This window comes from Malaclemys terrapin, chromosome 13 (genome assembly GCF_027887155.1).
Source record: "Malaclemys terrapin pileata isolate rMalTer1 chromosome 13, rMalTer1.hap1, whole genome shotgun sequence".
NCBI lineage: Eukaryota > Metazoa > Chordata > Testudines > Emydidae > Malaclemys > Malaclemys terrapin.
Window position 1 is genome coordinate 28,887,629 of NC_071517.1, and position 12,635 is coordinate 28,900,263.

General features: G+C 46.4%; 1 protein-coding gene across 6 annotated transcripts in view; it reads left to right on the forward strand.

Moving 5' to 3' along the window:
* The window catches only part of LOC128848308 (zinc finger protein 34-like), a 66,039-nt gene that overhangs the window by 44,879 nt on the left and 8,525 nt on the right, over positions 1-12,635 (forward strand). For all 6 annotated transcript variants that reach the window (XM_054048237.1, XM_054048241.1, XM_054048238.1 and 3 more), the window contains 2 exons: positions 1,928-2,100; positions 5,365-5,466. In XM_054048237.1, coding sequence (XP_053904212.1) covers positions 1,962-2,100; positions 5,365-5,466 — 241 coding nt within the window. In that variant the 5' untranslated portion in view covers positions 1,928-1,961. The remainder of the gene's footprint in view (positions 1-1,927; positions 2,101-5,364; positions 5,467-12,635) is intronic.

The window sequence follows — 12,635 nt, forward strand, 5'->3', positions numbered from 1 at the left end:
TGATTTATTTTTTCAAGAAAAATTGCTGCTGAAGGACATGGACTTCAAAAATTAAAGTCAAAGAAACGTTTTGCCTGATGAGTGGGAATGCCACTCAGAATTGTAAAGTACACATTATTTCAGCGTCCTGTTTTGTGAAACAGGTGAAAGTTACTCAGGGGTTGGTTTGGGCCATGCAGAGGCTCTAACAACCACCAACGCTAAGTACCCTGGACTGGGTGGGCATGATGAAGGTGTATAGTATTCCAGCTGCAGTCATGTCAGTAACCAGGAAAACCTCTTTCGGGGGCAGTTACCAAACAGTTCGTTATTGGCTTTATAGATCATGATGCCTTCAGTAGTAATTACTTTAACAGCATTTTCAACTTTAAACATTATGACATTAATTTTGTGGACTTATATGTGGATGGTGAGTAGGTGCAAGTTAAACCTCTACAACCTGATTTTGAGAAATGGAAATGCATGAGGGAGTACGTGGATCTCACACAAGCTACTGGGAAAGATGTAAAAGACTGAGCATGCTTGATTGATCCTGGTGAATTTGCACAGGCCTACATGCTGTAGGCCTGTAACCTGACCCCAGACCAGGAATGCACTGATCATTATTCTCTCATTGAAACTGGAAACTTGAGAGTAGATTTGTTTTGCCGCAGCACTGCCCTCTACAGTAAGTTTGACAGTGTATAGGGTTTCTGATAATGTGCTCAAGTTTAACATAGAAGGAACATCCTATCTGATGATACTGGATTTTGAACACTGTGCAATTAACACATATTTTATCAGAGGATGGTTCTTTTTTAGATATTTTTCTCAGCGACCTGCTCCTAAAGGAATCTATGTCTGGAATACCCTTGGGGCTTATTGTTAATACCCACACCCACAACTTACCCAGGGAACACTGTCTGGCCCCTTTACTACCAAAACATGGACCAGGCAAATTTTTCAATTCCAACAGATTTCCCCAAGTCAGTAACTTCTTTCCTAAAGCTAACATGACTTTTTAAAATGGTAACTCTAATAATATTGTGTTTCACCAGGGACACACATCTCCCTACTGGTAACCTGTGGACAGAGGCAACTCATTGAGAGTGGGGGTGTCACATGCCCCCCCAGATTTCTGCCAGGGTTTGCTGGCCGGGTCCTCTCCCTGTGAGGCACACCTCGGAGCTGCAGGGAGGGACCACTAAGAGTGGGGAGGGGATGTGCCTAGGGGGGCATGACTCAAGCTTTAAATTGTGGCCCCCCGCACTATCAGTAGAAACCAGTCATCTATGCCTGTGGGTATCATAGTATATATATTTTTAAAGAAATGCAGTAAAAGGTTACCGCTTGATCACATTTTAAAATTATATACTGGTGATTTACCAGAACATGACCACATGATGGTGCAGGTTGTAAAAGGGAAAAATCAGGCATGTCCAGATGCATCCCAAATTTTTTTTAACGTGTTTTTTTTTAACTTTTCTTTCTGGTCCCATTGAATTCACTTAATCTCTAGTATGGAAAAACGTCGATGGGTTTAGTCTTGGTGAGAGGGGGCTGGGTCCATGGTATAATAAGGTGATGGTGTCACGATCTTGTATTTAAACAAGAGCCTAAATTTAGTCTCCTAAATCCATATTCAGGCTTCAGAGTAAGTGGACTGATTTCAGTAGCTTTGGGCACTCAGCACTGAACCCCAGTGTTGCAGGCTCAGCATTTTTGAAACTCTGGCCACTTTTTGAGAAAAGTGAATATGGATTTAAAAGGCTATTGTTTGAAAAAGCTATTAAAAACATTTCCCCAGAATCAGTCTAGAACATCTGTCTGCAGGGAAAGAACCTGTGGGGAATAGGGGTGTGAAACAGACTAAATCCCCTTCCAAAACATCTCCAGTCACCTTTCTAATCTGGACAGGCTGCAGAATAACAACCACATTTTGCTTCAGGTTGTCTCATTCCCTTGAGAGACGGGGAAAGGAAATGGCTGGAGTGGAGCTGGTGACCTTTGAGGATGTGGCTGTGTATTTCACGGAGGAAGAGTGGGCTTTGCTAGACCTGGGTCAGAGAGCCCTGTACAGGGATGTCATGCAGGAGAATTATGAGACTGTGACCTCGCTGGGTAAGAATTTCTGTCTTCTTGGGTAAGAGAAGCTGTTGAGGGAGTATCAGAGGGGTAGCAGTGTTAGTCTGAATCTGTAAAAAGCAACAGAGGATCCTGTGGCACCTTTAAGACTAACAGAAGTATTGGGAGCATAAGCTTTCGTGGGTAAGAACCTCACTTCTTCAGATGCAAGTAATGGAAATTTCCAGAGGCAGGTATAAATCAGTATGGAGATAACGAGGTTAGTTCAGTCAGGGAGGGTGAGGTGCTGTGCTAGCAGTTGAGCTGTGAACACCAAGGGAGGAGAAACTGCTTCTGTAGTTGGATAGCCATTCACAGTCTTTGTTCAATCCTGATCTGATGGTGTCAAATTTGCAAATGAACTGGAGCTCAGCAGTTTCTCTTTGGAGTCTGGTCCTGAAGTTTTTTTTGCTACTTACAGCAAAAAAAACTTCAGGACCAGACTCCAAAGAGAAACTGCTGAGCTCCAGTTCATTTGCAAATTTGACACCATCAGATCAGGATTGAACAAAGACTGTGAATGGCTATCCAACTACAGAAGCAGTTTCTCCTCCCTTGGTGTTCACACCTCAACTGCTAGCAGAGCACCTCACCCTCCCTGACTGAACTAACCTCGTTATCTCCATACTGATTTATACCTGCCTCTGGAAATTTCCATTACTTGCATCTGAAGAAGTGAGGTTCTTACCCACGAAAGCTTATGCTCCCAATACTTCTGTTAGTCTTAAAGGTGCAACAGGACCCTCTTGTTGCTTGTTGGGGGAGTGTCTCTAAAGTATCTGGGTTGACTCCTGTGCAGGATTCTTCATTGATCTCCCAAAATTACAGGGGAATCAGCCCCTAAAGTACCCAAATCCTGTGTGTGAGTGACTGTCCCCTCCACATCCTCTCTCATAGGACAGGAGATTCAGGAACATAATGATGCTGCTCTTCCCTTAACCAATGTTTTCAAGTGAGACAAAGTCACTCTCTACTGACTGTTCCCAAGACTAGTCACATCCTCTGGGGCCTCTGACCCATCTGCCATCTCAGAGATGGCCAAGTTTCTTGTGACTCAGCTTTGCCTAAATCCCCACATTTTCAAATGTCCTTCACCTTCATCTTGCCCATGTTCTGCCTCAGCCAGCTGTGTTGGTGGGAGGCCCCAGATGTTCCTGATTCTTCTAGCAATCATGAAGGGCATGGACTAGTGTCAGAGTGCTGCTGTTCATGCCTCATGGGCTACCACTTGTGCCAATATGCTGAATCCCAGGAAGGAGGATGTTGTTCCTGGTGTCTCTTGCTGGCCGTGGTTGATCTCTGTGAAGTGCTGGTTTCTCACAGTGAGAGGGGCTGGGTTGTGGGGCTGAGTGAGGGTTTGTGAAGTGCTTTATGGTCTGGAAGTGTTCTGTGAGGTATGTCACCAGAGTAGAAAAAGTGAGGCAAGCTGCTCTTATGTTTCAGACACTACATTGGGACTCAGGAGACTTGGTTTAAATTCGAAGCTCTGCTATAGCCTCCCTGCCTGAGTTTTTGTAAGTCACTCAGACTGTGGCTTTCAAAGCGACCCAGGGAGTTACACATCCGACCCTGTTGACTTGGGTGCGCAGGCCCTTTTAACAGTCCTAGATTTGTTCTCTCTGGTCTTCAGTTCCCCCTCTGTAAAATGGAGATAATAATCCACAATCTTGTCATTTTAGACTTTGGGACAGGGACTCTGTCTTACTATGTGAATGTCTGGTGCCTAGGCAGGGTGTCCCAGTGGTTTGGGTTCTGGAATCAAAGAAAGGAGATCTGTCTTCTCCATCACAGTCTCACATTACACTCTCATAAGCAAACTATGGAAATGTGGTCTAGATGGAATTGTTGTAAAGCGGGTGCACAACTAGTTGAAAAACTCTACTCAAATAATAGCTACCTATAGGATGCTGTTAAATGAGGAAGACGTATTTTGTGGGGGTTCACAGTGATCTGTCTTGGGTCCAGTTTTAGTCAATATTTTCATTAATGACCTGGAGTGAATCCAGATCAAAGCATTGAAAATGATAAAAGGTTTTGAGAACATGACTTGTGAAGTCAGGTTTAAAAAAAAATGGATGTGTCTAGTCTTGAAAAAAGAAGACTGAGGGAGGACCTGATAACAATCTTCAAATATGCTAAGAGCTGTTGTAACAAGGATGAGGATCAGTTGTTCTCCATGTCCACTGAAGGTAGGATAAGAAATAATGGGCTTAATCTGCAGCAAGGGATATTTAGGTCAGATATCAGGAAAACACTTTCTAACTATAAGGATAGTTAAGCACTGGAACAGGTTACTAATGGAGGCTAATGGAATCCACATCACTGTAGGGTTTTAAGAACAGGTTGGACAAACACCTGTCAGGCATGGTCTAGGTATAGTTAGTCCTGCCATGAGTGCAGGGGACTGGACTTAATTGCTTCTCGAGTTTCCTTCCAGGCCTACATTTCTATGATTCTGCAGTTTGAGGCCAGGTTGGATGAGAATGGCTACTCCATCTCCAGAGCTGTTTTCTCTGGGTCTGTGGGGTATGGAACAGGTTGAGGGGATGAGATCCAGCACCAGTCCTTTGATGTCCGCCAGACAGGCAGCTATGGGGGCAGAGCAGGTCTCATGGGTGATGGGGAAGGGCTGAGTGACCATTGATCACCATGTGGATCTGCCCTAGTCCTAGTCTATCATGACTCATGAGAAGAGGTTCTTTGCTCTCTGCACTGCACTGGGGGTAGGTGTCTATCAATCTTCTTTCCAGGCCATGGGTGGTGTTACCTCTGTTTATTTCTGAACAACTTGCATTGGGAAAGCACCTAAAAGCCCCAGTCAGGGATCAGAGCTTTTCTGAGCCAGGTGGTACATGGACACATAGTGAAAGACAGTCCCTACCTCAAAAAGTTCACAGTCTATGTAACATTTTCCAATTGTGGCTTGTTTTGTGAAGGGATATGCGTTGTGTGTGTGTGTGTTGTGGGGTGGGAATTGGCAGTGATTAAGACTTTAGTTGTATCCCAGATACCTTCAGAGTGTAGCAACTCTCCTCAGCTCCCCATGGGAATAAGGCAGAGCCATTCCCTAGGTAGAAGGGATAAGCTGTTGCTCCAGAGCAGTGTGTCATGGGATATTTTATGATTTATAGCCCAGTCCCTATAGGGTGGGAGGAGAGAGGAAGGAGCCTATCTGGATGGGCTATTCAGATCCTCAGTTTGGAAGGAATAACAGTTTCATTTTAATAAACACGATCAGCACTTGTTTCCTTGCTTCCCCAGCAAAACCTGACATGATCTCCCGGCTGGAACAAGGGGAGGAGCCGTGGGTCCCTGATCTCCAGGGCTATGAGGAAGGGGAGATCCTGAGGAATGTCCACACAGGTGAGGATTCAGCTAAACTGACTAAGAGACCAATTATTGTATCCTCATGGCAGACATCACATATGAATTTTCATCAAGCCTGTCTGACCCTTCAGCCCCTACCTTCTTCTATATTTAGAGGATGTGGAGGAAGGATGGGTCCCCTCATCTCTCTCCTCTGGGGAAGGGTTTGGGAGGCTGTGACATTTTGGGGTTCAACCCAGACCAGTAAGGAGTTATGTCACTGCCTGTCCTACAACTATGATGCCTTATATGCTCTGCTACTGTGGCTCATAGCCCAGACACCAACAGCCAGCAGACAAGCCTGTAGGTCACAGCCTGGCTTCCACTGCCCAGTTATTGTTAGCCCAGACACCAACACCCCTCCAGTGCTGAATTTCCTAAAAACTGTCTCCCTGCAGTGCCCAGAACGCTCCTAGAATACTCACAGAAGTTATTAAGTTTGTTGCTCCTTTAAAGAGGCAATACACTGCAGCTCATTAATTTCACTGGTGTTTGACAGACCCTCCTATCTCAATCCAAGCACTGAGCTGGTTTAGATAAAAAGTAAAAAAAGTTTATTTGATTAAAGAGATAGGATTGAAGTTAGTTCAAGTACAAGGGATAAAGATAGAAATTGTTACAAACAAACAAACTTAAAAATGTGCTTTCTAAGACTAAAGTTTAACTTCAACAGTTTACAATTTTTATCTAAGCAGGTTTCTCACCTATATTCAATTCCCAGAGACTTGAACCCCCTTGGTTGAAAGATCCACTTTTCCCAGATATATAAGAGCACTGGGGATTGGGCCAAAAGAAATCTGATGAGGTTCAACAAGGACAAGTGCAGAGTCCTGCACTTAGGATGGAAGAATCCCATGCACTGCTACAGACTAGGGACCGAGTGGCTAGGCAGCAGTTTTGCAGAAAAGGACCTAGGGGTTACAGTAGACGAGAAGCTGGATATGAGTCAACAGTGTGCCCTTGTTGCCAAGAAGGCTAACGGCATTTTGGGCTGTATAAGTAGGAGCATTGCCAGCAGATCGAGGGACGTGTATATCTATCATGTCCTTTGTGGTATGTACATCACAAAAGAATATTAATGATCAGCGAGTTGTTAGTTTTCCAGTGCCATATTACATGACACCTTTTAGATACAAATTACAGTAACTCCTTGCTTAATGTTGTAGTTATGTTCCTGAAAAATGCTACTTTAAGCGAAACAATGTTAAGTGAATCCAATTTCCCCATAAGAATTAATGTAAATGGGGGGGGGGCTAAATTCCAGGGAATATTTTTTTTGCCAGACAAAAGACATTTTTATATATATATAAATATACAGTATAAATTTAAACAATTTAATACTGTACACAGCAATGATGATTGTGAAGCCTGGTTGAGGTTGTGGAGTCAGAGGGTGGTACATTTCCCAGGGCAGGCTCGTACTTAGGCATATACAGCATATGTGGTTGCGTAGGGCACCCAAAAAATTGGGGCACCCCTGGATCTTAATGTACACCTGTTAGGTAAAAAGCAAGTCCTCACTCACCTCTCCAGCACCCGAGTTCGTGCGGAGTTGGTATGGGGCTCACAATCTGTCAGAGACCAGACACCAATTCGTTGATCAACGGGCTCACACTATCCTTAGCTTGAAAAGCTTCAGAGTAAGTGTGGCAAGTTTATTAGGGGTGAGCATCAATATTTATACACAGAAGTAAACAAAGTGATTAACAGATCATAATGGTCATGTATAATCAATCAAGATTCTACAGGATAAAACAGGTTAAAATGTAAATTCAGAAAGAGAAAAGGGGAGATGACTACTTAAGGGGAGGGGGGTGTCATGAGTAGTTCGCAGGTCAGAGCTTTGATTAAAAGTTCAGACAGAGACATCAAGTCTGGGTTAAGTTTAAGCTCATCAAAAGTTCAGACTCAACATTCCTCCATTTGTAGCTTTGGGATAACTATTTACCAAAAGCTACACCCCATTTTAAGGAGCCAAGGGCCGCTTGGCAATTTCAGCCTGGGCCAACTCGAAGAGAGTAAGGCCCTGGCTGAAGTAGGAAAAGAATAAACTGACCCACATGAGTCTATGAGGGAGGGGACACACTGAATACAGCAACACAGTATTATAAGGATTACTATGGCCCCAACAATACCCACCAAGAGTTTTTTTAACCCACCCAAATCCAGGCAGCCAATTTCATAAGGCTCCCCACCAATTATAAGGTGGCTGGCCAGAGGAGTAGTTCTTAGCCATTTCCCTTAGATGTTTGGTACATTGAAAAGTGTCAGAGTAGGTGTCATTTACAAAAACACAGCATTCTTCATTTATGAGGGCACAAGTTCCTCCCTGGGCTGCTAACATTATGTCTAAAGCCATGTGGTTTTGCAAAGCTAACTGGCGCAGCTGGGACATTTCCCCGGCCTGATTCTCAAATAGGGTCGCAGTTTCATTGGTTAAAGATTCTAGTAGTCCCATTTCAGCCTTTACTGGAAATTGAGTACATACCCAGCAATTACTTCTATTTCCTAAAATACGAGTTTTAACCTCATGGGAATATCTAATAAAAGCATTATCTTCATAAGTAGAAAATAAACTAAAAAGGCATAATAAAAAACATACAGTTGTCAGAATAAAAGGTCCTCTCATTTTTGCCGAGTCAATTTAAGTCTGATGTCTGAAAGAGGTAAGCTGGTCCACTGGTCGGAGGCAGTGTCCTCAGTGGTGGCAAGAGCTGCTGGTCCGTCACTGTGGTCCACTACGGCTGGCTTGACGTGGGAGTGGTGGATCCAGGATTTGCGTCCTTCCAGGAACACTGCAGTCTGGGTTGTTAAAAGAACCTGGTGGGGTCCAGTAAACCTCGGCTGGAGGGTGTCGCCACGAACGAACTTTTTGGCCCAGACGAAGTCCCCTGGTTGGAACGGGTGGATCTGTTCTTCCAGCGGCACGGTCTGGGAAAACTGCGAGGCTTTCCAAAGGGTACGGAGGCGAGCCTATAGGGAGAGAAACTGGCACGCGGTCATATGATCCCCTCCCAATAGTGAAACATCAGCACGTGGTAGCGCCCCGCCTTTGAAAGAGGGGTGTCCATAGAGCAGTTCAAAGGGGGATAATCCCAATACACGGGTTGGGCGAGTACGAAGGTGAAACAGGACCAAGGGAAGTACCTGAGGCCACTTTAACCCTGTTTCCTGACAGTATTTAGCCAATGTAAACTTAAGCTCCCTATTCATACGCTCAACTTTCCCGCCAGACTGGGGGTGGTAGGGTGTATGAAAGGAGTGTGAAATGCCCAGTCCTTGTTCTAAACGGCCAAGGACATGACCAGTAAAGTGAGGTCCGCGATCTGAGTCAAGCACGAGAGGGATGCCAAAACGGGATACAATGTCTCTAAGGAGAATCTTCGCCACTGTGGCAGCAGTACAATTAGCAGTAGGAAAAGCTTCGACCCAGGAAGTCAGAGGGCAAACCAAAACAAGGAGGTGCTTTTTCCCAAAAGCCTTTGGCATATCTGCAAAGTCAATTTGAAGATGTTGAAATGGAGCAGCAGGTGGAGGTCTTCCACCCTTAATTTTGTTAAGAGGCGGAGCAGGTCCATTACGCTGACATGTGCTGCATGCTTTCACTATTGACAGGCAGTAGGGTTGAATGCCTGGAGCATACCAAAAGCGAGCGATGGTGTCCACAAGGGCGTGCGTGCCGTAGTGACCCCCCTTATCATGGTGCCAGTGAACTGCCACGGGGTATGTGGAGCGAGGGAGGCAGGCTCAGCCATCCGGCATAAGCCAGGTCCCTTATTTGTAAGATGCTATAAACTACTTCCAAACAGTCGTGCTGATCCTGGAGGACTGGCAGGTCAGGAAGCAACGTAGCTGGATTAAGGGGCCCACACCTTTCAAAAATTAGGTTAGTGTCTTTTAAGAGTTCGGCCTCTAGCTGTTGCTGACGATGGGCCGAAAAGACTTGGGTTGTGCCCCTACGCAGAAGGGCTGACAAGGCATGAGAGGTCCAAACCGTGGTAAAATGACCCAGGGTCAGGCTCTTTGCCTTTGTGATCAGCAGGGCAGCTGCTGCCAGAGTCCGGGTGCAGGATGGGGTTCCCTGAGCGACAGGGTCGATCTGCTGAGAGTAAAAAGCAAGCAGGAAATGGTGGGGCCCGCTCAGCTGGGTAAGGACGCCACTAGCAATTCCGCCCCTCTCATGGACAAAAAGGTGAAAGGGTTGCTGTAATTGGGGGGGGCGGAGAGACATGGAGGAGGCCACACTGTCCTTGAGTAACTGAAAGGCTTGGATTGTGTCCGGGGACCACTGCAAAGGGTCAGGAGCAAGGTTAGCAGTGAGTCGGTGGAGCGGTTTGCTTAACTCCCCGCAGGACGGCAACCAGGGGTGACAGAAGCCAATTAATTCTAAGAAACCTTGAAGTTGTTTCTTGGTGTTTGGCAGAGGGCAGTTTTGGATAGTCTTTATGCGGACTGGGTCCATTTGTCTCCCCTCTGGGGTTAACAGGAAGCCCAGATATCGGACCTTCTGTGAGACCCACTGAATCTTGTTAGGGTCTATCTTGTGGCCTCTGGTGTGTAGGTATAATAAAAGTGCCTTACCATCGATGCGGAGGGCAGCTTCTTCGCGGTTACCTAATAGGATGTCATCTACGTATAGGACTAACGTGGATCCCTGCGGACTGGTGAAGCCTTCCAAGTAGTGGCGGAGGCATTGGCTGAAAATCGTGGGGCTGTCTCTGTAGCCTTGAGGAAGTCGTTGCCAGACATAACTTTGTCCCTCCCAGGTGAAACCAAAGAGATACTGAGAGTCTGGGTGCACAGGAATGCTGAAAAAGGCTGATTTTAAGTCAATAACAGTGAACCACTTAGCATCCCAGGGGATTTGGCTGATGATAGTAGCTGGATCAGGAACTACTGCATGAAGAGGGACCACCTACTGATTAACAACCCGTAGATCCTGTACAAAGCGCCAACGAATAGGGTCTCCGTCCTTTTTAGGAGGCTTTTTGACAGGCAGTATAGGGGTGTTACAGGGAGTGCACTGAGGGTGGACTAGCTTTTGTGCAATGAATCCCTCGATAATGGGGCGGATGCCCTCCCGGGCTTCCAGCGACAGGGGGTATTGAGGGACTGACGGGGGGGTTAAGGAGGGCTTCACTTGAATCCTTACTGGCTCTGCCGAAAGGAGCAGGCCAACATCAGTGTCAGAAATTCCCCAGAGGGTTAAAGGCAAGTCAGTGAGGTCAGGGGAGAGAGAGGGGGGGGGGTTCCCAATTACCCTGAGTTGGGGCCGAATCTCCTAACACTGTCATCAATAATCCTACCCCTTCAGGAGTGCAGGTTAAAGTAGCCTCAAGCTTACAGAGTAAATCCCGGCCCATCAAAGGGATCAGACAAGCTGGGGAAAAAAGAAAATGGCGAGAAAAACATTTATCAGCATAAATAACATTTAGAGGCAAAGTGAGTCCCAGAGACTGTGGGTTGCCCTCCACCCCAGTTGCAGTTTTAACCTCAGAGGATAGCCAGGGAGAGGGGGCATGATTTAAAAGAGAGAAAGTAGCTCCAGTATCAATGAGGAAGGAGACAGGCAGTCCCTGGACTGAAAGGGTTAGACAAGGCTCTTTGCTGGGAGGGGAGAAAGTGAGGAAGGAGCCGGCTAAAGACATTAAGGAAATAAGACCATCACATTGTTTGCCTTCGCCCCCGGGGTACCGTCATTGAGGAGGCTGAGTTTGCTGCAGCTGCTGCTGTTGCCCGTAGTTGATCCAGACCTGGGGAACGGGCTGAGCTGGTGGTGCAGGGGTGTATTCGTCCCTGGTGTAAGTATCTGCGGATGCGACCGGACCCTCTGGGCGTCCCCAGGGGAGGGGTATGCAACCTGCTGCATCTGCTTGATCTTTTGCCTAGTAATTACTCCTCCCGAGGTGTGCCCTTCCATTTCCCCCTTATCCCTCTGCAGAGATTCCGATCTGGAGTCCTGCAGATTCCCCTCTGCGCCCTGGAGAGAGTCCCCCTGCGGAGGAATAGGGGCAGGTGCAGTGGGGACCAACTGACGAGTCAAAACACGCCGTGGTTTACACCCTTCATCGAAATAACATGGAGGGGGGTTCACTCTCGGGAGAATACCTGACTGCCATAATTTTTAAAGATTTCCACAGCTCTGCTGCTGTGTCCCAACAAAACCAGTAACATAACTGTCCCGGATGGTCTTTTTCGATCTGGCTCCTTACTCCTCTTAAGGCAGCCTGTTCGAAAGAGCCATACGAAGGCCACCTCATCTCCGGGTCGGCCAATACCGCGGTATACCCAGTCCAATTCCTTACACACAGTGTGTACAACTTCCTCCTAGACATTCCTGTCTGTACTGGGAGTTTCCCTTCGTTCCATAACTTATTTACAATCCCCAACGGACTCTCAAGAGGCACGCTAGTCCCTTGACCCATGGTGTCTGACAGGAGCCCTCCAACTGGCGTTTACCCTGCTGTCCAGTACACGACCCCTCAATATTGAATTGGCTGGGAGAAATCTCCCGTGGCGCCTGCCAATTCGTATATGAGTGGTCTGACCACTGGACAGAGGCACCGCACCAGAAGGAAATCCCGGACGAGCCCCCAAATTGTTAGGTAAAAAGCAAGTCCTCACTCACCTCTCCAGCACCCGAGTTCGTGCGGAGTTGGTATGGGGCTCACAATCTGTCAGAGACCAGACACCAATTCGTTGATCAACGGGCTCACACTATCCTTAGCTTGAAAAGCTTCAGAGTAAGTGTGGCAAGTTTATTAGGGGTGAGCATCAATATTTATACACAGAAGTAAACAAAGTGATTAACAGATCATAATGGTCATGTATAATCAATCAAGATTCTACAGGATAAAACAGGTTAAAATGTAAATTCAGAAAGAGAAAAGGGGAGATGACTACTTAAGGGGAGGGGGGTGTCATGAGTAGTTCGCAGGTCAGAGCTTTGATTAAAAGTTCAGACAGAGACATCAAGTCTGGGTTAAGTTTAAGCTCATCAAAAGTTCAGACTCAACACACCCTCCTGCCTCTTCCTATCCCTGTTCTGACCCTTTTTGCAAGCACCCACCACAGCTGGCTGCTGCAGCCTGGTGAGTCTTCCTCAAGAGGGGATCTAATAACTTAAAAGTGAAAAAGCCTCCAGCCTGCCAGACCTATTAGCACAA